Consider the following 26,922-nt stretch of genomic DNA (forward strand, 5'->3'; position numbering starts at 1 on the left):
TAAACGCGAATATCGACGGTCGTCTTGGGCGCGTACCCGGTTAGTCTCCGGAGGACGAATGCGGAAAGCGGCACAGGAGCGTTCCCGCGCCCGGTCAACCGTAAGACCAGGTCGACCCGCGAAGTCACGCGACCCACCGACGCGTCCCCCGCACCCGTCACGGTGATAGCCGCGGGCCGCTAAGGAATGCGGAGGGCCGGGACGAGGGATTCGGAGACGAAGGTCGCCACCGATCCCTGGATAGCCCCATACTAGAGCGGTCGCGAGCAGTACGGCCCTGCTCCCGCTCCAGCATGCGATGCAGTTGTGGACTGCGGAAGATGCGGAGATGTTCGTCGCTGCCTCCCGCCCGGGTTCTACCACGGTTGACTTTGGCCCGCCACCAACCCCGGAATCCTGGTGAATCAGGGTGTGGTGCGAGCCGTTACAAACGGAGCAGCGCGACGCGGAGGGACACGATGTCGCGGGGTGTCCCGAACGGAGGTAGTTGAAGCAGCAACCGCGCGCCCTAACGAAATCCCGGCGCAGGTTGAGCGCCATGCCCCTGAATGCAGGGCACCGGAACAGCAGGTGGTTGTCGCCGTACTTCCGGCAACGGCTCGCCGTCGTCGTCGCCATCGCGTGGGAGCGTACCGGTGGTGGAGGTCGGGCCGGCTTACGCTCCGCGGAGGTAGCCGAGGGCTCCGGGGTCATCCTGAGCTCCGCGAAGGACCCGGCCCAATGCTCCAGGAACTCGTCGAGACTGACGTACGTGGGTGGATCAACGGCGGCGCGGATTTCGTGGATCCACGCCTCTCTCGACTTTGGATCGAGTTTTTCCACCGTTAGGTGGACCAGCAGGTCGTCCCAGTGGTCCACCGGCCGCCCCAAATTTCGCAGCTGGGCCAACGCCTCGTTAGTGCGACGACGCAGCAAGGAGAGACCGCTGCCGTCGCGATCGCGGGTGAGCGGCGCAAGGGCCAGGAAGCTCGACAGGAGCGCACTGACGACCAGCCGCTTCTGATCATACCTCCTGACCAAGGGCGTTCGCTGCTGTCACGGAGTAGTGAGCAATCTCGGACACTGCTTCCCCCTCTAAAGCACCCTTGAGGTACTGTAGTCGCTGGACGTCGTGAAGAGTCCGGTTCTTCACGATCAGCGTCTCAAACTGATCCGAGAAGCTCGGCCACTCCGTGTAGCAGCCGGCGAACCTTGGCAATGGCAGTCGCAGTAGCTGCGTCACGGGCGCGTTACAGGACTCTGACACCCTAATCTGGCTCGCGTCAGTCAGCGGACAAATATCGGATAAATTGCTTCGCTTTCGTCATCCGCCGTCCCTCTTTTATCATCCACGTTCTTCCTTTTCCATCGGTAAAATTGATGGGAAAACGTTGTTGTTTTCTTAACCCTTTAAAATAATTGTTCCGTCTTACAGTGTTCCCATTCTACATGACAGGGTGCAAATCTAGACTTTCTTGATATAAGAATTATTTCGATGATACAAAAATTCTAGCGGTGCCTCGGAGTGCACCACTCGAGGGTTAACTCGCAAAGGGTTAATACATACTTCCAATAACAGTTTTATCTCCGCATCTATGTTCCTCTTTGAATGTTGTTCCACTCGTTTACAAAAAGGTTTGTAAAGTTTATACGATTTTACTCGCCCAGTCTTTGCCCGAACTGGGTCTCGAACGTGCTCGATAATTTTTCGCTCGCGTGCACACGATTTTCATGGTCGATACCAGAAGGGTTGAATTCGCTGGCGCGACGAGCGTTGCCAGTACACTCGCCTGATACTCCGAATAGCGGCCTAACGCATAAAGGATCCAGGACACGCTGGTGGCCGTGGTATCGTGACCGGCGAATATGAACGTGTTCACCTCGTTCCGAATGTCCTCGTCGGTGAGGGCGTCGCCGTTTTGCGACAGATCTAACAGCAAGTCCAGCAAAGTCTGGTACTTGGTAACCCGTTCCTCCGCGTTTCTCTTCTCCTTCGCTTGCCACTGGCCCTTCCTCCCCGCGATGATCTGCGAACAAGATCATTGTACGTGACACACGTGGCCCTCGACGCCATTCGCCCTTTATGCACCTCGTTCGGGTTAGACGGTGGGATGAGAATATTTACTTTGTCGACGAAGCCGTGAACGACGCGCAATGCGCGCTCGTGATTTTTGCCCCATCTCGTTAATTTGAAGATCGGATCGAAAGACATCCAGACGTTTAGGAATCTTCTTTGGGAGATTTGCATATTTTTCGACTGAATGTATTTTATTCAAGTTTTTTAATTAGCATCCCCTTGGCCAGGCTCGCGCAGAGTTACGATCGAATTGGTCGAGGAATTTTAATGAATAAAGGTTACATCGCAATTCAATCGCGTTGTAATTCTGTCACATCGTGATTCAATTACATTGTAATTCGATCGCATTGCAATTCAATTACATTATCATTCGATCACATTGTAATCTGTGATTCGGATCTCTATTCAATTCGATTCAATTACAATGCAATTCGTAATTGCAATCACAGCACAATTGCAAAATACTGGACAATTAAATTGCATGAATCGCAAATGACGATGCAACCGAATTGAAAATCGCGAATTAAAAAATAATAAATTAATAATTCGAAAACATTGGGACATTAAAGTCGCGTTCGGTCCAGTATCGAAGTTAATTGCGTTTTGAAAGATGTTCAAATCTTTTTGCCAGCGCTTGAGAAAAATGTATTAAGAAATAATATACAGTTTTAATAATAATAATATTAGGTGAAATTATAATATATTCTTTGGAAGACGAGAAAATTTACTTACGTATTGACAGCCTGTACGTATTCGTTTTTTAAATCCGTTTGCGCGTTGATGTGGCATCCCATGAAGCTATCTGTAAAAATAGTGTACGTGATCGTTAATTGCAATTACGCAATAATATATCTGTGAATAAATATGTAATTTTACATATAACGCTGTCGCACGTGAACGTACGTAATTTTATATTTCCTATCTTCTAAATCATTTAATCCTTCGCGTTCGACCGGTGACTCGCCACTCAAAATTATATTAATATATTAATTGTTATTATCATAATCATAGTAATTATAATAACAATATTATAATACTATGATCATATAATAATATAATACGTTCCAACATAATTTTAACGTTATAATAATCGCAATAATGATATAATAATATCTGAATAACGGTCCGAAAAAATAATTGCACAACGAAATATTTGATTTCGCGCGGAACGACGCAACAACAGGGTGAGGTAACGGGGGTTAGTTTTTTATTGCGCGAATTGCGCAGCGTTTCGGTTTCGACTTGTTTCAAAGGAGAATAGTAACAGTTGTATTTTTTGTGCCGACTCGCGGTCGCCTGTATACCCTAATAAATCGGGGCGCAGCTTTAAATACGTCGCGAGGATTTCGAAAACGTAATACGGTAACACGAAGGGGAGAGATTAATTACGAGCCACCGTGTCGAACGGGTGGGGCGACGCGACCGCTAGTCCGACATTCGCGAATCATTTGCTCGGCGATTTCGAATCGAAAGGGATTGGTCCGCTATATTCTCGGCCACCTTATCCTCCGGCATTCTCGTCGTTCGCCAAATTCTATTCTCCGGTTATTTCGTGATATTTATTATATATTATTTTTGAATATCATCCGCTGAAATATTTAATTGGCACATCGGCTCGCCGGGATAATTGGCGCTTGATCGCGCTTCATCTCGCCCGAGGTCACGCTTAATTTCGCTTGAAATTGCGTTCGATCATCCGGCTTGAGATCGCGCCTGATCTCTCCGTTCAGATCGCGCTTGATCGCGCTCGCGGCCGCGATTTTCACGTCGCAGATTCGTCGTTCTATTTATGTATTCGACCGTGGGCCTCGGTTACACCGTATTCGGGTGGGTTTTCGGCTGACCGTTGCATCATTTTCCATCAGAATTCCATCAGATATTTCAGAGTCTCCAGACTCGTTCTTCCCAGAAAGTAAAGTAAAGTAAAGTAAAGTAAAGTAAAGTAAAGTCAAGTCAAGTCTTTTGGATTTCTGTTCGTTGCATTAGGGTCGCATCCACGTAATCGCGTTGCCAGTAGCTTCGTTCGACCTTCCAGGCGCCCATGCCGGAGCTGCAACAATGGACCGATGTCCCAGCGAACAGCTCAGTTGGGCCCATCGCAATTTTTCCATCCTAGCGTTGCGAAACCAATTGTCGCGGTGTTTGTCTCTTTGAACCGATTTCAAAGGATTAGCGTTGCGTCCGCATAATCGCGTTGCCAAGTGTATAGCTTCGTTCGTCTTTCAGAGCCCAGGCTGCAGCTGCAACCCTCCGCAGCGCCGGCATTCGCGATGCTTTTAGTGTCACGAGATGAGATTGAAGACGGTTTTGAGTTAGCATTGCGATTGCAAACACGCGTGTTTCATTTTTAAACGAGATAGTCGGAGGCGCCGGGCCTCGCAGCATAAGACCGCGAAACACCATCTCTGTGCAAAAAACACAGCGTTACTAGACCTCGGTCTATATCCGGGACGGCCGGCTTGCGGAATCTTCATTCCGTTTGCTAGAACAACCGTCCCGGACGAAGAGGCGCATCCGTCCTGGCTTTACGACGTCCAGGCGGGTGGGTGGTGCGTAGCGTAGGAATCCGGGGTGGATTCCAAGGATCTGGGAACAGACCCTGTCGGTAGGCTATCTCGAAATAATAGCGTTGCGATGATACCTCCACACGTTGTCTTAGCGTCGCGATCATATTTGCCAACGCGTTGCTTTTTAGCGTTGCGAAACAAATGCCGCGCTGCGAGTAGCCGTTCCAAGGATCGCAGCTTCATCATCATTATTATCATCATCATCGTCGTCATCTCGCAATCGTTGATCCCCCTTTTAGAGTTGCGTGAATATAAATGAAAGTGCACGGGAGAGTTTTCAATTTCCGAATCGAGCTAATTAATATCGAAATCAAGAATGCACTGCTCGCGTTGCTGTTGACAGATAATATTTAACTTACTATTTAACTAAGATACTATTTAACGAAATTTTATAGACTAGCGTTCCGAAAATTGCGCTTTTCTTTCCACCCCTTTCGCTTCGATTTCCTCTCTGCACGCGAGATATAATCGTAATACGCCTGTTCGGGTTGATCTCGCGAGTTGACACCGGAAGATCGGCACAGGGAGCACGAATGTTTTATTTCTTCCCTTTTCGTTTTTGTGGGGGGAGGGGTGCGAAGACGTGGTGCATACGCCCACCGGACCAATTCGTAGAACAGAAACTCGTTGTTGCGTTCCGAGATCAACAAGTTGCAGCAATTGGCGCGACATCGCGACGCGCGTCGCTCCGTCCAAGTTTTCGCGGAGCGATACAACGCGCAACCCTTTGTGTGCGTGTCCTCGATCGTACGAAAGTGTCGACGTAAAAAAAAGACGCATTGAGTTGGGTCACCTATGTCGGCACGCGCGACGATACCGTTGCTACCGTTGTATTAGCATCTAATGCAGAGGGTGCCGTGGTATTGAAGCGCCTTGCGATTCGAGGAGTAAATCGTGTGTAGATTTCTTTTGGACGTAGCGATGCGTGTCTTTGCCAATCGATGGTGCGTGAGCGTCAAATGCTGGGAACGTAACAACGCGTTTCACTGCATGTCATACTTTTCGAAAAAAACGCGGTGGTTCGATCGCATTGTAGCAGTAAATTTTGCGAGAATTTTTTTTTCATGCAACCTGTTTCGTGTCTTATCGTTTTCGAAAGAAGGGACAAGGAATCGAAACAGGTGTAGATCGATGGAGGGAATGAGGGGTTCGTTGCGACTTGCAAAATCGACTTTCCGGTGTGAAATTGATTATTCGGATGATAGAGTTGCGATGAATTTGTGAGATGTGAAGTTAGAATGGAATTACGATTGTATTGAGTATGCAGGGAGGATGATACATTGCAAATGAATTAAATAGTTCGCGTCGCGTAGCGTCGCGTTTGCATTTAGAGTCTCGAGGAAGAATGCACTGAAATCGCGTTTGCTTTCGGACAGCAATATCTATAACCTGAAAATGGCGTTGCGCGAATATGGTCACGCGTTTGTTTGAAATATGCGTGTCCAGAATTATGGTACTTGCGGGAAATGAGACGGGTTACCGAGGTCATTTGAAGTAGTCTTTTTCCTTGGCGAAAATGCAGTCCGCGGCTTCGTTTGCGAGTTATTAGCGAAAAACCGTGACCAATGAGAGGCGAGAGATCGTCTGGCGCGAGGCGGCCGTGACATATAGTGGACAGGGGCCAGTTCTGCTGATTGGCTCGGTCTCCTAGCGCTAGGCGAGCTTCTCGTTTCTCATTGGTCAGTGTTCCTCGTTAGTAACTCGTGGACAAAGTTTGCTCAAAGATTTACAAAGTAGATCGATATAGTAATTAATTGATTTTAGTTTAAAGTAATTCATTGATTTCGAAGTAATTCATTTACGAATTAATTACTCGGAGGCCGCGAATTGCATTTTCGCTAACGAAAAAAGTTGCTTTGAATAATCGAGAGAAACTCTCGTTTCTCGGAAGTATCATCATGTCGGGACACCCTGCATATCGAGTGGACTACCATTATTAAATATATTTCTTATTTTATATAATATTGTTACGGCGACTTGTCCAAATCAAGTCGCTGTAATGTGAAACTGCCCTGTTGTGAGCAACTCCTTAAAGAAAAATAGAAGAGAGGGGTTGCCACGGAGGTGTTTTATCAACGGACAATCGGAGAGTCGGGATCGGACCGTCGAGCGATCAACACCATCTAATTCGAAGATCTCTAACATATTCTAATTCAGTTGTATTATAGTTCGTGTTCTCTATTGTAAATAAAATGCCGCGACGCGGGAGAAGTGTTGTAATTCGTAACATTGGGGGCTCGTCCGGGATCGAAGAATCGATCGAAAATGTCACGCCGGCATTGGAGATCCTGTTTTCAAACCTCCGACAAGAATTATGCGAGCAACTGCAGGAGCAGCAGAGGCAGTTCGAGGCGCGACTGGAAGCGGACAGGCTTCAGCGCGAGGAACGGGAACAGGCTGCTGCGTCCGAACGAGAGGCTCGCATGGAAGAGAGGATAGCAAGGATCGAGAACCAATGCCAGGTGCTATCGGATTCATTGCGATATTCTCTCTTAAATTCTGCGGCATTCTCGTCTGTGGAACACTCGGAGGCGCGTGTAAATAGTGCGGGCACTGCTGTAAATAATGTTAATAGTGTATATAACGCGAGTGTACCTTTTGCTCCGAGTGTTCCTGTATTTGCTTCACAGTCGGTGCCATCCTTGCCTGCGTGTCGTGAATCTACACGCTTCGAAACTGGATTAGGATATTCCGTGAAGCCGACACGTTATGACGGTTCCACGTCATGGGATGAGTACCGAATTCAATTTGAAATGGTCGCGAATGTAAATGGCTGGGACGAAGCAAAGAAAGCTGCGGCTTTAATTGCTTCGTTGGATGGTCCGGCTCGAGGAGTACTGACTTCTCTTCCCGCCGATAAGTATTTCGACTTCAAAGAAATAGTTTCGGCAATCGAGTTTCGGTTTGGTCAAAAAAACTTTTCGAAGCTAAATTACGTTCTTTTTCAAAATTATAAACGGCGGCAAGGGGAGTCAATTTCTGCATTGGCCACGGAGATTGAGAGGCTGGCGCAATGTGCTTTCTCTGAATGTCCAATGGATGTTCGGGATCGTTTGGCCGCATCTCAGTTTGTGACGGCGTTGGCCAATGAAGAGATGAAGAGAATGTTGAGATATGAAAGTCTTACATCTCTTAGAGCTACGGTGACCAGAGCTCTAGAGATGGAAGCTCTCAATAAATTAAGCTCTCAAAAAACACAAACGATTGAACGGAATTTAAAACGTCCCTTTACTTCCGAGGGAATGCTGGAACGTGCGGCTGAACGGCATTCTGAACGAGTGGTTGGACATCAACGGGAGTTGCCGCATTGCTGGAGCTGTGGAAAAAAGGGCCACCTCCAGCGGGATTGTTTAAAGAAAATAAGGAAGGAGACTTCGCAGGGAAACTTCAAGAAGTCGGTATAATGGGGGATAGTCCGACTTCATCTTCCGCTTTTCCCCCTGTCGTGCTGCGTTTGGAACCTATTCAGCGAGGGATTTTCTTCGTCGAAGGCATCGTTGGAGCGAAGAAAAGGAAAATCATCTTGGACACGGGCTCATCGGTTAACCTTCTACGGGAAACTTATGCTACAAGGCAGAATAGTTCGGCGAGCATGACAGGAGTGAAGATTTTTTCAGTCTCCGGTCAGAGATTACCGATTTTTGGTAAAAAGCATCTACCTGTTTCTATTGGAGAAGTCGAGACCGAAGAAGAGTTCTTCTTCGTCAGTATGATGGAAGAATGCATTTTAGGAATCGAATTTCTTAAAAAGCATGCCTGTCAACTAGACTTTACAAACGAGGTTCTTCATTTGAAAGGAATGCAAGTGCCGTTGCTGAAGTATGGAGAAGATTCGGCTACGAAGGAGATAAAGAAAAACAGGAATACATTAGTACCGAATCATCTTCAGGATCTTCATCAGAGATGTTCTATAAACCTGTCCGCAGAGCAAAAGAAAACTTTTGCCGAGTTATTGACGGAATTTGCAGATGTTTTTGCGAAAGATTCCGAAGAGGTGGGAAAATGTGACGTAGTATGTCACAAGATAGATACCGGTGACAGTCTTCCCATAAAACAGGCACCCCGACGATTACCTCTTCATCGACGTTCAGAAGTAGATGAATTATTGTCGAAAATGGAACGACAAGGAGTCATAGAAAAGTCTCAAAGCCCCTGGTCTTCACCCGTGGTATTGGTCAAGAAGAAGGACGGGTCCATCAGATTTTGCGTGGATTACAGGCGTCTGAACAATATCACCAAGAAAGATTCGTACCCCCTTCCAAGGATAGAAGATACGCTGGACGCTTTGGATGGCTCCTGTTGGTTCTCGACTATCGACTTACAAAGTGGATATTGGCAGATATCCATGGATCCTGTACATAAGGAAAAGACTGCCTTTTGTGTGGGTACTGGATTATGGCAGTTCAAAGTCATGCCATTTGGTCTTTGTAACGCACCAGCTACCTTTGAACGTCTAATGGACAACATCTTAAGAGGCTTAAACTGGAAGATTTGTTTGGTATACCTCGACGACATCATAATTTTCGGTAGAAGTTTTGAACAGGAAGTACAACGTCTGCGGAAGGTACTTGCTCGCCTAAGGAAAGCTTGCTTGCTGATGAGCCCGAAGAAGTGTAATTTCTTCTGCAAAGAAGTGAAATATCTTGGACACGTAGTATCCGAGATGGGTGTACAAACTGATCCTGAAAAATTGGATGCAGTAAAGAATTGGCCGGTGCCGAAGAATAAGACCGAGTTGAAGAGTTTCCTGGGTCTTTGCACTTATTATCGGAAGTTTGTTAAAAATTTCGCCGATATTGCGAAGCCCTTACATCGTTTGACCGAGAACGAGAAAATCTTCGTGTGGACGGAAGAAGCGGAACATTCGTTCGAGGATTTAAAAAGGAAATTGATGGAGTCACCCATTCTTTCTTATCCGTCGGTTAATACAGAATTCATTTTGGACACGGATGCCTCAAATTTTGCAATTGGAGCAGTTCTTTCTCAAATTCAGCAAGGTCGGGAGAGAGTAATCGCCTACTTCTCCAAGACGCTAGGAAAAGCTGAGAAGAATTATTGCGTTACTCGGAAGGAACTATTAGCGATAGTGAAATCTATTGAACATTTTCATCATTACCTTTATGGGCGTAGATTCCTTCTGAGGACCGATCACGCTGCTTTACGTTGGTTGCTGTCTTTCAAGAATCCGGAAGGACAGGTAGCACGTTGGATCGAGCGGATTCAGGGATATGACTTTGAGGTGAAACACCGGGAAGGAAGACTCCATCAGAACGCGGACGGTCTTTCTCGCAGGCCTTGCGAATCGCAGGATTGTGCGCGATGCAAGCGCCTGGAGGAGAAGACGGAAGAAAATGGAGACGTAGTTCTGCGGACACTCTGCGAAACATTTGATTTTGAAGAGTGGAGGAGAAAACAGGAGGAGGATGAAGAAATTGGTTTCATCCTGTCAAGAAAAAAAGAGGGTAGCAGGCCCGATTGACAGGAGATTTCGGACAGGAATACGAGAATTAAATATCTCGTATCAATCTGGGATTCCTTGGAAGTGTACGAGGATCTACTGTTTCGTAAGTGGGAATCCCCTGATGGAAAAAGTAACAAGTGGTTACTGATGGTTCCAAGAGAAATGGTAAGCTCGGTGATGACAGATTGTCATGATACACCGGCGGGTGGCCATTTCGGAGTGAACAAAACTCTGGACAGGGTACGTCGAAAGTTTTACTGGCCTGATAATCGCAAGGATGTGGAAGACTGGTGTCGTCGATGTAATACTTGTGTCGCAAGGAAAGGTCCGAGGGAGAGGGGACATGGACCTCTCAAGATTTATAATGTCGGGGCACCGTTTGAAAGGGTAGCGCTCGACATTGTGGGACCGTTTCCGAAGTCTGCGGCTGGTAACAAGTATGCGCTGGTCGTTGTGGATTATTTTACGAAATGGCCGGAGGTAGTTCCGTTGCCGGACCAGCGCGCGACGACTGTTGCGAAGGCCCTTCTTACAGAAGTTGTAAGTCGTCATGGCGTACCGTTGGAACTTCATTCGGATCAGGGGAGAAATTTTGAGTCGGCGGTCTTCAAGCGGTTGATGGTGCTGCTTGGTATTAAGAAGACTCGCACTACTCCTTTGCATCCACAATCTGATGGGCTCGTGGAGAGGTTGATTCGGACTCTGCTGCAGTATTTGTCAATGTTTGTAGCGGATCATCAACGGGATTGGGACGATTGGATACCGTTATTTTTACTATCCTATCGCTCAAGCAGACACGAGACAATGAAGAACACTCCATCGATGATTCTCACTGGTAGAGAGCTTCGACTTCCAATGGATCTTCAGAGAAGACTCCCGCCTGAATCAAGATATGAGGAGGACGAGTTTGTTCAGCAAACGCGTATCAGACTGGCTAAAATTCATGAATTTATTCGCCAGAGACTGAGAATTAGCGGAGACAAAATGAAATCTTGGTATGATGTTTACGCTAATTCAATTACGTTTGCTACAGGCGAGAAAGTATGGCTGTTCCAACCACGAAGGACGAAAGGAAAATGTCCCAAGTTGCAGTCCGCGTGGGAAGGTCCTTATGTGGTACAGGACCGCCTGAACGACATTATTTATCGTGTAACTCGTTCTCCGAAGTCGAAACCGAAGATCGTACACGTTAACCGCTTGGCTCGCTACGACGCTGTACACAGAAGCCTTTGACTGTCTCTCACCCAAGAAGAGGACGTTTCTTCGCAGAAGACGAGGGAGTGATCTGTGTACTGACACGCTGAGCTCTTTCCATTTGTGGAAGTAACGGTTCGATGGGGGAAGGAAGTTGTATCCTCTGGAAGATTACGTCCTCCCATTGGGGAGTGGGGACGTGTTCTCAGGAGGGTACACCCTTTCCTGACTGGTCCACAAAATGAGATGCACCGGATCCCATATTACTGCAGGTAGTATCCTGTGGTGATTGGAGGTGCATCCGGGAAAGAGTTTTGGTGATTGATCAGAGCAGGGAACTCCCGGGAAGTCTGCAAGTGAGAAGTTCTCAAAACTTCTTCAAGAAAGAAACGCTCAAGCCTCAAAACGAAGAATTAAGAGGAAGGGTGAGCGACAGAGATTAGAGCTGTACGCGTCGTAGAAGTACTGACGTTCTGCTCAAGGTTTTTTTGGTGGTTTTCCCTTGAGACGGAGGACAAATGTCAGGACGTAAACTGTCTGGAAAAGGCCACCTGGGTAACTAATTACATTCTTTCCTTGTTTACCTACTTTTCAGACAGAAGTACTTGCGGTGGAGGTTACCTGTCAGTTGTCCGATGGAACGATAGTTCGAGGTTATAGGACTGAAGCTGGCAGGATTAACGGTTCGATTGTCGTTGGTCAACACAAGTGAAATTTGCCGCGGCCGGGACGGCCGCTCATTCGGCGAGGAGGGCAATGTTACGGCGACTTGTCCAAATCAAGTCGCTGTAATGTGAAACTGCCCTGTTGTGAGCAACTCCTTAAAGAAAAATAGAAGAGAGGGGTTGCCACGGAGGTGTTTTATCAACGGACAATCGGAGAGTCGGGATCGGACCGTCGAGCGATCAACACCATCTAATTCGAAGATCTCTAACATATTCTAATTCAGTTGTATTATAGTTCGTGTTCTCTATTGTAAATAAAATGCCGCGACGCGGGAGAAGTGTTGTAATTCGTAACAATATTATATTTATTAAATATATTCCTTATTTTTTTTAGATTTTTTCCTCATAATGATGATAAATTCTTGATGATAAATAGATAAATACCGTAGGGAAATCAATCACCGAATAGTGAGTAACTGATTAACAGGGAGTAGCGTCCCTGAGGTACCCGAATCGCTTGGGGTTTTGGGGGGTTAGAGGGTTGGATGGTTGGGCGGTTGGGGGGGTGGTTTCAGGTTTTCGTCGCTGGACATCACTAGACTGCGGATTTTTTCCATTTCGGCAAAAGTCGGTGATCTATATTATAATTTCAACTTTTCTACAAAATTATTCGTGAAATAACAAAAATTTCCATTTGGCAACAACAACTCTTACAATCGATGTATTTTTCTTGATTTTGCATTGAAAAAATCCGCAGTCTAGACATCATCATACGAAGACATCTCGTCCGCCGACGGATGCGTAATTTCGATAAGTTATTAACCCCGTTCATGGGCACAATACGAATTTTCAAGATGACAGCACATTTGAACGGTAGGAATATTCGAGCCTGGTAGTCTATGCGCGCGGTAAAAGTGGATGGGAAGCGTAGTTCTCGGTGCCTGTGAAAGGAGTAAGACTTAAGACAGTAGAGACTCCTTTATCGGAACATTTATTTTTATAATACTTTATTAGATAATTTAAGATAGAGAGATAGATATTGCAAAAATAAACCGTCGGATTAAAGAGTCTCTCGAATTATTGCGGCTAGATTCGCTTCTTTCGCAATAATTCGTTGACTATGTGTTTAGTTATTAAGGATTTAATTATTAAGGCGTTAGTTATTAAGGCGTTAGATATTAAGGTGTTAATTAATAAGGGGCCACTTATTAAGGGGGTAGGTTATTTGTAATACCGCTTCGCTCTCATGGACGTGTTATGTCGCTTGCATCGACACTGCACGTGTAAGGTGCTTGCAGAACGACTAAACATGCGCTTCTGGTTTTGCTCCATCTATGGTCATTTAGCTTGCCTTTCTATGTTTGGTCAAAGGAACCAAACTTTTTCGAATTAAAGTTCTCTCGAATCGAAGCATGTTTACTCGTCTGCAGTACCGCACGAACGGTAGAGTGCATCGCGAGATAACACGTACGTGGCACCGAAACGGTAAAACAAAACTTCTGTAAGAAAGAAAGCCATAACGAGAGCCATAACTAGAGCCATAACTAGAGCCATAACTAGCGTGAGAAATTCTGGCTTCGTTCTGACTTTCTTTCGGATCTCCACTCGCAGCAACCTCCACGTGGTGAGATCCGAGCAATCGATGTAACTTTCAATTCTCAGTTTTCAATTTTTAATCTTCAATTTTCAATTCTCAATTTTCAATAATTTGTAATTCAAAGGAACCTCGATCAGACCGTAACAGATTGAAAATTGAAAATTGAAAATTACATCGAGCTAATGGCTGCGAGATACATTTTTCAAATACGTCGATAACTATATAAATAAGTATATATAGATATAAATATAATAGTAAATATAAATAATAAATAATTAAATTGCTGTTCAATTTATATTTTCCAGTTTCGTGAGTTTCGTGGTTCGAATATATGTATATATATGCGCCCAATCAATTTATTGTTACAAAATCGTGAAACGTCGCGTCTTAAAGCAAACGTGGTATACAGAATGCATACTCGGTTCTCGCTAAGAAGCTTAAATATCTCTGAAACATCGGTAACAACGAGTTCGCGAGTCGCATAGTTTTTATTAATCGATGTTCGAGTCGATATATCGTGGGAGAGCTGTTGTCAAAAAGATCGAAACACAGTATCGAATTAGCGACAGTTTTTTTCGTGAACTGTCAAACGAGAAAAAATACTTCCCAAAATTGTCAAGTAGAGTTAGTATCAATATAATATTAAGTAGTCGATGATAATTTTCGAAGCATTTGTTTCTCAGCGAAGCCGATCGATTGAATATGATTTCGAAGACAACAGATTTAACGATCACCAAACGTCGCGATGATATATTTCTGGAACCCAGCCACGTATAAAATAACATATACACATTAATTAATAATCAGCTTTCCCGGTATTTTACGTTGGTCCATAGGAAACCGGATGAATATTTTTGATTTTTTAGCTACGGTTACTTTTAATTTCGGTTCTTTTTTTAACTGTTATATATTACATTAATTAATTTTTGTTTATTATAGAATTAGAATATATTAGATTACTATATATATTAGAATGAACGAACGATAATGCAGAATTTTCTTTTATTTTAATAGATTAATTTCTTATTCAATATTCTATACAGCGTGTCCATAATTATGTTAACCCCCGGAAAGGGATGATTCCCGAACTACCAAAAATTGATCGACACATTCCTGAATCTCTTTCGTGTATTATCGAAACTCTTCTTTTTTTGTTTTTATTATTATTATTATTATTATTAATTATCGGAATCTGATTTGCAATTTCGTCGACTAGGTGAAAATATCGGCACTCCTGTACGAAATAACCTATCGTACCAAACAATTCGCTGAACCGCGTGCTCGGTTGGATAGCGACAAGAAATTTCAAAGTCGTGCGACCGCGGCGAGCATTCCGAAAGCTTTGGCACGCATAATCGAGCTTTCGAAACCACGGCAGCCGTATCAACACCCTTCCAAGCTATCGGTTACGTTTCACGCGGTGCTCTACACGCGGTCGGTTCGTACTTCTCGCTTTTTACACGTTCAAGAAAAATACGGACTGTCCGAAAAATCCGAAAGAATACGCTTTAACTCTTTCATGGGCACGATCATTTTTAAGAAGATGGCAGCGCGTTTTAACGGTGGCGATAGTTGAGCCTGGGATCCATATGCGCACTAAAAGTGGGCGCTAAGCTTAGTTCACAGTGCCTACGAAAGGGTTAAATGATTCGAAGTAACATCTTCCCTTGGCGAAAATGCCTTTTATTTTTGCCGTTCGCTGAAAAGGTAGAGAGACCCTTCTGTCAATTATGATAGGAGTATTTTTGCAATTATGATAGGAGTATTTTTGCAATTATGGTAGAAACATTTTTGCCAATTATGGTAGAAACATTTTTGCCAATTGCGAAGAGAATACTGTAATTGAAATTCGAAGGGTGCGTATTAGTTCTCGCTCCACGGTGGCATGGGTTTCAGTAATTTCAAAAATTCGCGTCCGTAGTCAGATGATTTTTAGGAAAAAACATTTTCTTTTGTAGCCACGCAACGTATAATTGAGTTGTCGAGACCGAAAAGGAAGCGAAGGGCAAAGGGCAAGAGAACGAAAAAGGTGTATGGTAGCAAGTCATGGTAATTATTACGTCGATATTGGTATAAATTCTCCGAAATAACTGTTGCAATTTTAGTAGCAACTTGCGGTACAAAATATCAGATGCGACGGTAACCTTGTGAGATGAGTTTGTTTTATTTAGTGTTAATGCAAATTATTCAAGAAAATATTCCTCATAGAATTCGTAAACACGCGAGCGAGCTAATAATAAATTTGTTCGGACAACTTGTTTTCCAACTTATTAAATTACTAATCTTCTTTTTCAAAAACAATGCCGCGTCTCTTGCAGCTATTTTGCAAAACACTCGAAGAAGAAGCAAGCTCACGAACATAGAAAATACGAGCGGAGAATGAAAAGAAAAAAGCTGAGGAGAGCAGGGAAACAATGTCCACCGAGGACGTCGGATTCCGATAGAACTATCATCGTGGTAGATTTAAAGTCCAAAAATGAGTGAACAAAAATTATTGTAGTATCACTTCGTAAGATTAGCATAATCCTCTCGATATCTATTCACGAAGAAGAATGCAATACTCTTTTTTAAAATTAATTTAAAAATTAATCTAAATGTCTCGGCACTACTCTCGTGATCGGAACAATGACCTTTGTCGTATTAAAAAAATCACCAAATCGATAGCAAATAGAATTGGACTAATTGTAATTTCAGATTTTCTTGCTCTTTTGTCTAGTTTCGTGTTCGCTTACCGCATATTATGTCCAACGTAGCTCGTTTCACGTACGGAGAAATGTCGAAAGAAGATTTGCCGACTTCTTTCCTTAGACAGGATATCACACAATATTCCAGCTTCTCTGATCGCTGTCTAGAAGTACACCTCTAAAAGACCACTGTGAAACGTTGGTGTTAACAACTTCCTCCATGAATGCCATTTTTCACCTGGAACAGAATCGTTATACTCTTTTTTATTCTTCTTTTATTTCTTGATATGATAGGACTTGTTCATTCTGGAAACTGATTTTTAATTTGATCGAATTAGTAGACATTTTTCGACAGAAATGCGACTGGATGATAGGATATGAAGAAATTTATTTAATTGATTTACGGAATGAATCGCGAATGCCTGTTAAATTCGGTCTTTCTTCTAATTTAGTTCGATTGGAGAGTGATGAATTTTTTTAGAGAAAAAGAGAATTTTAGAGTTTTGAGAGAAAGAATTTTAGACTTTCGAGAACTGTAGACTTGCGGTAAAGATAAAGAAATTGTACGTTCCATAGATTCATACCGATTTAATCTAATAAGAATTAGCATAGCAGTAATTTTCTTTCGAAATGAAAACTTTCGAAATTATAATTAATATTGCTTGGTCATCTCTCGGCTCGCTAATGTGCTTCAATAATCAAACACAGGTATAATTTCCAAGAGTTCCATGCCATAATTATCACGTTCGAATATTCAATTATTGTATTATATAATATGAGAAACAATTCTATTTAGTATTTCACGAAACCGAAATATGGATATATATAAATTCCATAATTGATATACAAGAAAATTCATTTATTTAATAACGAGAAAGCTACGTATTTAGTGTATCACGAATGAAAACAATAATTGAAATAATTTTTAATTAGTTATATAACATTTTCGGGGTTATTTTTATTAAAATTTTATAATTAATATAACTGCGGAATCGAATGGTGCGAGAGAAGTGAAAATCAATGTATTCAATGATCGGCTGATGATTGAGAAGTGAGAGACGATTGAGATTGTTATTTACATATGTCGAGAATATAGTGCGTGAAATTATTGTAAATATTCGAGTGTATATTTTAATTTTTTGTATAATCAATTGACAATATAAATTGATGAAATTTGATTATCAACAGTCTACAACAATTCTGAAAATTCTTCGACATTTTGCTTTTATTGAAAATTCCTTAGTAACATATTATATAATATCATCGAAATTCAAATTGCTGTAAATTTTCGCATCAGCATTGCTGAAATTAAAATTCGTATTATTCTAACATTAACTGGTGACGTTCAAATTGTAATTGCTATAAAATTAACATATGCTATGTGGTCTGGCTAGAATTTACTATTGTTATAATTTATATTATTTACTATTATAAATAGATAAAATATGATTATCAACAATATTGAACAACATAATTAACAACTCTAAAAATGCTTATGATATTTCAATTCTTATTTTAAATATCACGAATTTCACTGGAAAATCGATATATGTATCTATCTAAACACTGTGATTTTAATGGTTGTTGCACATTAGAAAACATACAGGATATTCAAAAGTTCGTGAAGAATTGAAATTTCGTTCGAAGAATCGCTGTTCCTGTCAACAACCAAACTTCGTCTGAGGAATAATTACCCTTCCACAAAATTTAACTATTTCGTTCCCTTCATTACAAAGTTTTTAATATTCGTATAGCCTCGGGCTATTTATAAATTTCTCGGAGAAAAAATTTTACAGATTCTCCGACGTAATTAACCCCTTGCAATACGATTTCTTTCTTTGTCATGTTGATTAGCATACTCTGTCGTTAATAAATTCCTACACGAGACAGAAAATTTATATTTGTTACATTATATGACTGCATTATTTTAAATGACAACATATTCAATTTTTATTGTAACATATTTTTGAACATTTAGTACATATCGAATATATATCACTCGAGCAAGGAGGGGGATAGCTTCACCCTTAAAAATATAAACGAAGGAAAGAAATTTAATTTTTTAACATCTTTAAATTTTTATCTTAAATTTTTTTAATATCTGGTGCAATTTTAGAAATATGGAAGTTCTATCTCAAAGAAAATAAAAAGGGGTGCAAAATCTAATTTTCGCTGGAAGTAATTTCTTAATATCCAATAAAATTGTAGAAATATTTATGCAGAGAGGGAAACACCTACAAGATACCTTATTCATTCAGGGGGTAGTTTCGTACTACGAAAAATAAAAACATTTAATTTTCACGGCAAATATTTTGTTAATATACGGTTAAATTTCAGAAATAAACATGGAGATAAGGTAACGTCTAGACATCGTTATTAAGGGGGTAGTTTCACCCTGAAAAAGGTAAGAATGGCATGAAAAATTTAATTTTTGTTATAAACATTTTTTTAATGTCAAGACAATTTTGAAAACATATAAAGAAATAGAGTAAAATATACATACCGCAATTTAAAAAGGGCTGTTCCGCTCTAAAAAAAATAGGAAAAGGGGATAAAAAGTACAAGTTTTATTATACACATTATTTTAATATCTCTGATAAATTTGCTGAATATACAAGAAAATGGAATAACATCAGGATGTCGTTGTTAAAGGGGCAGTTTCACTGTGCAGAAAATAAAAAGGGGATGAAGATTTTGTTCAGGAGCAATTAAAATTATGAAATAAAATTGTCCAACATTCGTACCGGCGATTCTCGTGAACCACCGCTAAAAATCATCGAAAAATCGTAAATTATCCGTCGCGACGCGTGCTCTTATTATCCGTCTTATTATCCGTCGACGACGAGCCAGAACTAGCGTAATCGTCTAACTCCCACGAAATTTGCCCTAATCGCGATCATCTGAAGCTCTAGTGACTCCGTGTCGTTGTCACAAGTGCGCCAACGATATTTCACCAAGTTCTGATTTGCTGGATCAACCGAAACTTGCTGGACCAACTGAATTTCGGCGGCCGGGGGTGGCCAGCCGCCTTCGTAAAGGTCGCGCGAACATGATAATCACATTTCCGACTCGGCGCGAATATTTTTGGCTCTGTGCACGGCCGGCACTACACCATAAATCGCACGAAACGAAAAATGGTTCGATGGAACTCGAGCGATAAGCGAAAATGGAACTTTGTTGGTCATTTTTCAAATTCGCGTGCTTCTGATAAGTTCGAAACGTTTCTCCGGTGTATGAAATCGCCGTGATTCTGTGGAACGAACCCTTTCCAACGAATCCAAGAACGTTGATCTGCGATACTTTGTTGCCAATTTAAGGCAGTTTTGTAAAAAAGTATACAAGATTAATGTGATTTCTAAGGTCGTGGAATTCTAGGCGAACATTTTTCGAAATTCAGAATACCGTAACTTCGTTAAAAAAAAAATCGTAGGGTGGTGTTCTTCGACTCATTTTAAAAGTCCAAGTTCCCAGTTTCGTAGCATCTTAATTCTTCTGTTTTATAAATTTTATTTCGTTAATACCCTGCACTTTAAATAAAAATGGTTCCGTCCTGTCGATTTCTCATATTCGCATAGGTCTGAGTGGTTCAAAAAATTGTTTGGCAAACGCAGTCACAATTATTTTAACGAGCGAAGTCTCCCCTTTCGAATGAACCCGAAAATATTGATCTATGATTTTTGTTTGCCATTTTATAGCACCTTGAATTCACTTCCGAATGGAATTCTGAAATTCAAAATACCGTAACTTTGTTAACAAAAAAACTGTAAAATGGTGTTCTTAGATACATTTCAAAGGGTGAAATCTTCGCTTTCGCGCTGTTTGGATTATTTAGTATTAGTGCCTGATCGCGAGTGCCTGATCTCCGTTCCTTCATGAGTGTAAGTATAAATTTCATTATTATTATAATGAAAGTATAAATTTCATTGTTTTATTTCTACACTTTTCATTGATAACTGTTACATCGACGAGATTGCAATAACAATGCATAGCGAACATATTTTGGCCAATTGGTGTTATTTCAATCATTTCGATGATAATTTTAATGACAATAATTTCAAGGATAATAATTTCAAAGATAATAATTTCGAGAATTATATTTCCAAAGATAACAATTTCGGAGACAACACTTTCTAGAATAACAATTTCAAAGATAGTAATTTCTAGGATAACAATTTCAAAAATAATAATTTCTAGGATAATTTCTGGGATAATTTCGAAGATAATAATTTCGATGATAATAATTTCGAAGGTAATAATTTCGAAGGTAATAATTTCGAAGGTAATAATTTCGAAGATAATGATTTCGAAGATATCAATGTCGAAGATAACAATTTCGAAAATGATAATATCAAAATTAATAATTTCAAAGATGATAATTTCGAGAATAATAATTGACAATTTCGATCGAAATTATAGTAATCGTGTTAAATACAAGCAAATACTAAATAAAATAATTTTCTTGACATTGCGATATCTTCTGATCCGTCGATTAGTTCTTTATTTTCTTGGCTACTACAGTGAAGTCACGATGCTCCTTCCCTATTCTCTTGCGGAACGATACGTCACCATAACGAAAGCCTCTGTAACTAATCCTTTCCAAGACCTTTAAGCGACACCTCCTCGCGATGATCTGCGCGTAATTGGAAGTCATGATTGCAGTCACTAACTTCGGTATGCTCAGGAAATTATGGATCGTACTATTAATTCCAGTGTAAGATAACGGTACTTTCACTTGCAGTCCATTATTCAGCGCATTGGCAACCTCCACGGACACGCTCACTAAGCCCTCGCCAATTTTTTGCTGCTGCATCTCCGGCAGCGTAGCCAGGAACATACACTCCATAATACAATCAATATTATAATATTTGAATAAATTTATCTTGCTGTGTATAGCAATCAGGAAATCTACGTAGCCCCTAGCCGCGTGATGTATGCAATTATCATTGAATCTTTCAAGCCAACTCTTTTGCCCACACGGGTTAGTTAAAGGATCTCTCTGTACCGGATGATCTCTCAATATCTTAATTTTATTGAGAACGACACCAACAACTTCCCCAGTCTTGGCATCGATTGCGACAATGCTGACACCGTCTCTAGCAATTTCCACACAGAGCTCCAGGAGCGCTCTGACGCTACAAGGCGCCGATATCAGATTTACGACTTTGCAGATGCTCTCGTTGGTGAAAAAGCTTTTCCATATTACTTCTAATGCTCCCTCCAAAGTATTTTCCGTCAGAGACTCGAACTCGATTTCTCCACCATTTATGGAGCCCCACTGAATGCAGATTTGAGTTTTAGTACTGGAACTGAACGAAAAGTAACAATTAATTAGTATGCATGTATTTTGCAGCTTCTGATGGCGCGTGGTATAGTAATATTAAACGGTATATTAAACGACGGAAGCTTTAATCGAATCAAGTCGGATTACGCACAGAAATGGACAATCTGGGAAGAGGAGTCACGATTATTCGAGTCCCGCGGCTCCTTTTTATAATTATCGGTGAATTGATAACTTTGTAGACGACTCGTTTTTATAAGCGAATAAATTGGAAATATTTATACGCCAGGATTAAACACATTTTTCCGTTCCGAGAAACTTGCAATTTCTCGATCCACCCGTTTCGAATGGCACGATGTTTCAATACGCATACTTCTAAATTCACAATTTCGAAATTATCTGGTTTTTGTAGTTTCTGATTTTTAAGATTCCAATTTCTGAATCGTCCGATTTTCAAATTGACGGTTTTTAAGTTCTCTGATTTATAAATTTACAATTTCGAAGTCAGCTGATTTCTATATGATCTAAGTTTTAAGATTTCAATTTCTAAATTCTTTGATTTATAAATTCACGATTTTTCAGTTTTCTGAAATTTAAATTGATATCATCTGGTTCCTAAATGTTCTAATTCTTACCGTTTTAATTTCTGCATTTACGCTTTTTAAGATTTCCGACTTTTAAATTTACAAATTTTTAAATCATCTGCTTCCAAAATTTTCTAAATCTTATCATTTTAATTTCTAAATTCTTTGATTTACAAACTTACGATTTTTAAGTTCTCCGATTTCTAAATGTACATTTTTTAAATTATCTAGTATTTAAATTTTCTAATTTTCAAGATTTCAATTTACAAATTTGAATAATCGTATCTCCTCTTTACGTCTTGTCCATCTTCGTGCACTATCCAAGCGTCAATTAGGGAGAATTCTCTGTATCCGGCCGAAATAGAGATTGATTCGTGTCTCGATGAAAAATATATTTTATTTATAAATATTTAAATTCGTAAAAATAAATTGTTCTTTCTTATACCCGACACACGGAAAACATTAGTCAAAACAAGTGACTGAAGAATGTTCGCGGAAAAATATAGCAAAAATGTACGTACCATTCCATTTTAGAGTTCACTAAGAAATTCTCACTATACTTCACTGGGAAATTTAACTGAGAAAATTCGCCGAAGTCTTCGCACTGATCACTGCTGATTGCTGATTGCTGCTGCACTGATCACAGAATGAGTGTTTCTGTTTACTTCGGCAGGCTATTTATACCGTTCTTGCTAAAGGACAGAACGTCCTAATCAGCAAGGACGAACAATGACAAAAGGATACTACCGGAAAAGATGCGCCAGGTATGAAAACGTCTGCCGTGGAAAACCATTAGCCGCCGCGGCCGGCTATCAGGTAAGCACATGTACCTGCGATGATCGGTCGTGACATACGGATTTTACAAGGATCGGCTCGTTCGGTTAAATTAAAAGAAAAAGAGCAGCGGCGGATTAGGCCGAGCTAGTGGAAATGAGTCAATTGAAGGAACCATCGTAAACAGGCTCGCACCGAGCCTTGATGAAAATTATAATTTGCAAGGGAAAGCAGAACCTACCGGGACTAAATAGGGTTTGGTTATTTACGGCACCATTGTTATTGGATCTATCTACAGGGTGAAGTTATCGAAAACATGCTCCTACAAAAGTTGTTAAGCATGAAAGGGGGCATTCGATGGTATGGAGAATTTTCCTGCAGGTATAGTGATGCAGGAGATATCCAAGTGGAATTAATATTTTTAAATGCCATCTTTGTATAGCGATGCCGAGATCTGTTACATACGAAAAATATAAGGATATGAAACAGTTATTACATTATGTAACGCATGTGCATCATGACTATTTCAAAACACCGCCTCATAAAGAGCGAAAATAAATAATAAAAATATCTTATTTTAAGTTTAACAATATATAAATATATTTAACGTTCAAAATAAGAAACGAGACTCCTATTTTATTTATTGTTATTATTAATAAACAAGATTATATGGATTAATAGAAAATATATTTCAAATGATATTTAAAATTTCATAATTGTGAAATTAAATGATTATTACAATTGACTAATTATGAAAATGATGTAAGTCCATTTAAAGCCAGCAAACACGTATTATTTTGGTTAAATTACATATTGATAAATTAGAAGTATTTTATTTTTTTATACATAATATAACAGCTGTCTGTTGAAACGAACGACGTGATATTATTTCATGTAGTAAAATGATATAAATGCAATGCATATGCGACAAATGAACGCAAGTCGCTAGCTGAAATCTACATGCATTCGACTGTGCACTAGCAAAAGTCCCGAAAAGCTGTAATTGAAATTAATTTCTCAATGCCATAAATAAAGTTTTTATTTTCAAATAAAACTTTTTTTAATAATCGCTCTATTTGTCATAGCGTGTCATAGCGTATTAGGGATCTCAATTTTGTATCGCGTCTCGGGCACCAGTACGCATTAATCCGCCAATGCTTGGGAGGGCTCTTTATTTCGCCCTTGCTGAAGAACAGAGAACTCGTATTCGTCAAGGACGAACAATGCCGGCGAAAAAGATGCCGGGCGTGAAAATGCCTCGCGGATACAACCCTTGGTCGCCGAGACCGGCCATCAGTTATATGTATACAGTGAGTCCCACTGACATTCGAACACTTCTCAAGGCGCAATTTTAATTTTTTTAGAATTAGAGTAGACGATTTGAATATTTTTTTAGATCATAGAGGGACCTGTATAATAGACAATGTTACAATTTTGCTACTACATACTTGGAATGACAAAACAAAGTAAAAGTCTCTCGTTGTTTAACTTTCTTATTTGAGGAAGCTATTTTTGATCACTTTTAGGCTAATTTTGCCGATTTTTCGAACTTCGAGATATTTAACTAATGAATGTTTAATAAAATATTTATAAATAATTTCAATATATATCATTAGTTAATTATATTTATTAATAATGACAAAATCTATAAATTTCGAATACTTCTTTTGAAATATGAAGGTTAATTATTTAAAAATAAAAAAGGATGTTTACATTATGAAATCTAACGAAAATGTAAAAAATGCGTCTTGTTGATCTCGGTAAGTTATACGCATGCTGAAAATTTCATTGAAATCGTTTAACGCAATGGTAAGTTACAAGCGTTAAAAGATCGTAAAAATTGCAAATTTCTCACACTTATTGATAAAAAGTGCGATTTTTGCGATCATTAATTATTTACAGCTCGTACGAAGGTCAACCGATTTCAGTGAAATTTTTAGCATGTACATAACTTATCGTTATCTAAATAATAAATGTATAATTATAATTATTAATATTATATAAATAATAAATTAAATTTTTTAAAATAAAAAAAACACCATTTTCAAAATAAACCATTGAGAAACGATTAAGATTTCCGAATGATTCAATTTGTATTGCGCTTGTCCTCCCGATGATGAATTGTAGACAATATCGATCTATCCGTGCGAAGCAGTATTTTCGTGAAAACGTTACTCTCCCTTATACATTTTAGTATTTTACAGTATTATTGTCCGCATCTGTTCACCAAAAGTCGAGTCGCAGGCGAGTTTTCGTCAAGTCCCTCATTTCAAGAAATATATTTCGCTACCAATATTTTAGGGCATCGTTGGTCAGAATTAAAATTTTTCGTTGAAGATTGTCTCAATTTTTGTTTCATTATCAATTAATTAATAATTGATGATTATTTCATTGGAAATTCCATAGAAATCTTTAGAATACAAATTTTATTTTACATATAAATAAATATAAATTTGAAATGATTATGTCTAAAAATATAGCAGCAATTTTCTTTCAAAAAGAATGCTTTCGTGGCCTTGCGGCTCGTTTTTATAGTTGGTGGCAATCGTTAACTATAAAAACGAACCGCAAAGCTCGAATAATTGTATCACCTCTTCCCAAATTGTTCATTTTTGTTTCTAAGCTGAGCATCAATTAGGGAGAATTTACTGTACACATAACAATTCCATACTTGATATATAAGGAAATTCATTTATTTAATAATAAGAAAGCTATGTATTTAATGTATCAAGAATGAAAAAAATAATTGAAATAATTTTTAATTATTTATTTAATATTTTCGGGGTTATTTTTATTAAAATTGTATAATTGATATAACTGCGGAATCGAATGATGCGTGAGCAGTGAAAATCAATGTGTTCAATGATCGGATGATGAATGAGAAGTGAGAGGCGATTGAAATTGTTATTTACATATATAGAATTTTGAGCGTGAAATTAGCGTAAATATTCGCGTGTATATTTTAATCTTTTGTATAATCAATTGACAATATAAATTTATGAAATTTGATTATCAACAGTATACAACAATTCTGAAATTTCTTCGACATTTTGTTTCTATTGAAAATTCCTTAATAACATATTATTTAATATCATCGAAATTGAAATTGCTGTCAATTTTCGCATTAGCATTGCTGAAATTAACATTCGTATTAATTACTATAAAATTAACACATAAGCTATGTAGTCCGGCTAGAATTTACTATTGTTATAATTTATAGTATTTACTATTATAAATCGATAAAATATGATTATCAACAATATTGAACAATTATAATTAACAACACCGAAAATTTTTCGACGGCTCGATTTTTATTTCGAACATCATGAATTTCACTGGTAAATCGATATATGTATAGCTGTCTAAACAGAATTCGTGCACAATCTGAGCGTCAATTAGGGTGGATTTACTGCACCGTACGGTAAATTGCACGGGAGACCGAGCGGCCGGGCACGGTCATTAGCCAAGAAAACGTAGATTGTTGCGTACATTGTTTTCTTGTTCACTTACAAGAATGCGTACAGTCCGCGGACCTTCCAGCGGATTGGGCAGAGGAAACGTTCGCCCCTTAAGGTACCGTTACGGCCATTCACGATCGAAGAGAATACAAATAAGAATTTCTTGGTTAATCTCCCCCACCGTTATTCACCCGTAATCAATAGACTAGAATGCCGTGCTGATGATGGGCAGAACATTGTCCGATGGGGGGGGGGGGGCAAGCAGAAATTAAAATCAGAAATTCTAGCATACCCAAATACGTGACATGAACGGTCGGGTCTTAGGACCGGTTGTAAAATTATAAGGACTTTCAAGGGGCCAGACCCAGGATCTCGACTTTGATACTTTTACGACCGGTCCTCGAGTTTATGGCACGCATTATATTATTATATATATATTTAATGATAAAAGTTCTTTCTTTTTCACTTAAAAATCGACGTAAATATCGACATTAAGATGCGATCCTTTGCGATCATCGAGAACGAATCTTTAACCCAGGCACGGTTGTTCTAGTCGACGACTTTTCGAGTTGTATTGTAAAAGTGTTTACATACCTCATTGATT

At 40.0% G+C, this 26,922-nt stretch overlaps 1 protein-coding gene and 1 pseudogene across 2 annotated transcripts; both read right to left on the bottom strand.

Annotated features, from left to right (window-relative positions):
* Positions 1–1,554: 1,554 nt before the first annotated feature.
* On the bottom strand, positions 1,555–16,834 carry LOC143259952 (cytochrome P450 4C1-like; annotated as a pseudogene). The gene is made up of 5 exons (XR_013034003.1): positions 16,792–16,834; positions 16,273–16,462; positions 2,797–2,858; positions 2,105–2,236; positions 1,555–2,006 (listed from the first exon to the last, which is right to left on the bottom strand). The product of XR_013034003.1 is annotated as a cytochrome P450 4C1-like (transcript).
* A 2,877-nt stretch (positions 16,835–19,711) lies between these two features.
* On the bottom strand, positions 19,712–22,724 carry LOC143259931 (uncharacterized). The gene is made up of 2 exons (XM_076524166.1): positions 22,608–22,724; positions 19,712–21,530 (listed from the first exon to the last, which is right to left on the bottom strand). The coding sequence occupies exons 1-2, from the start codon at positions 22,613–22,615 to the stop codon at positions 20,714–20,716; spliced, it is 825 nt and encodes a 274-aa protein (XP_076380281.1). The 5' UTR covers positions 22,616–22,724; the 3' UTR covers positions 19,712–20,713.
* Between the last annotated feature and the right edge of the window lie 4,198 nt (positions 22,725–26,922).

Source organism: Megalopta genalis, chromosome 8 (assembly GCF_051020955.1).
Source record: "Megalopta genalis isolate 19385.01 chromosome 8, iyMegGena1_principal, whole genome shotgun sequence".
In the NCBI taxonomy this organism is placed as follows: domain Eukaryota; kingdom Metazoa; phylum Arthropoda; class Insecta; order Hymenoptera; family Halictidae; genus Megalopta; species Megalopta genalis.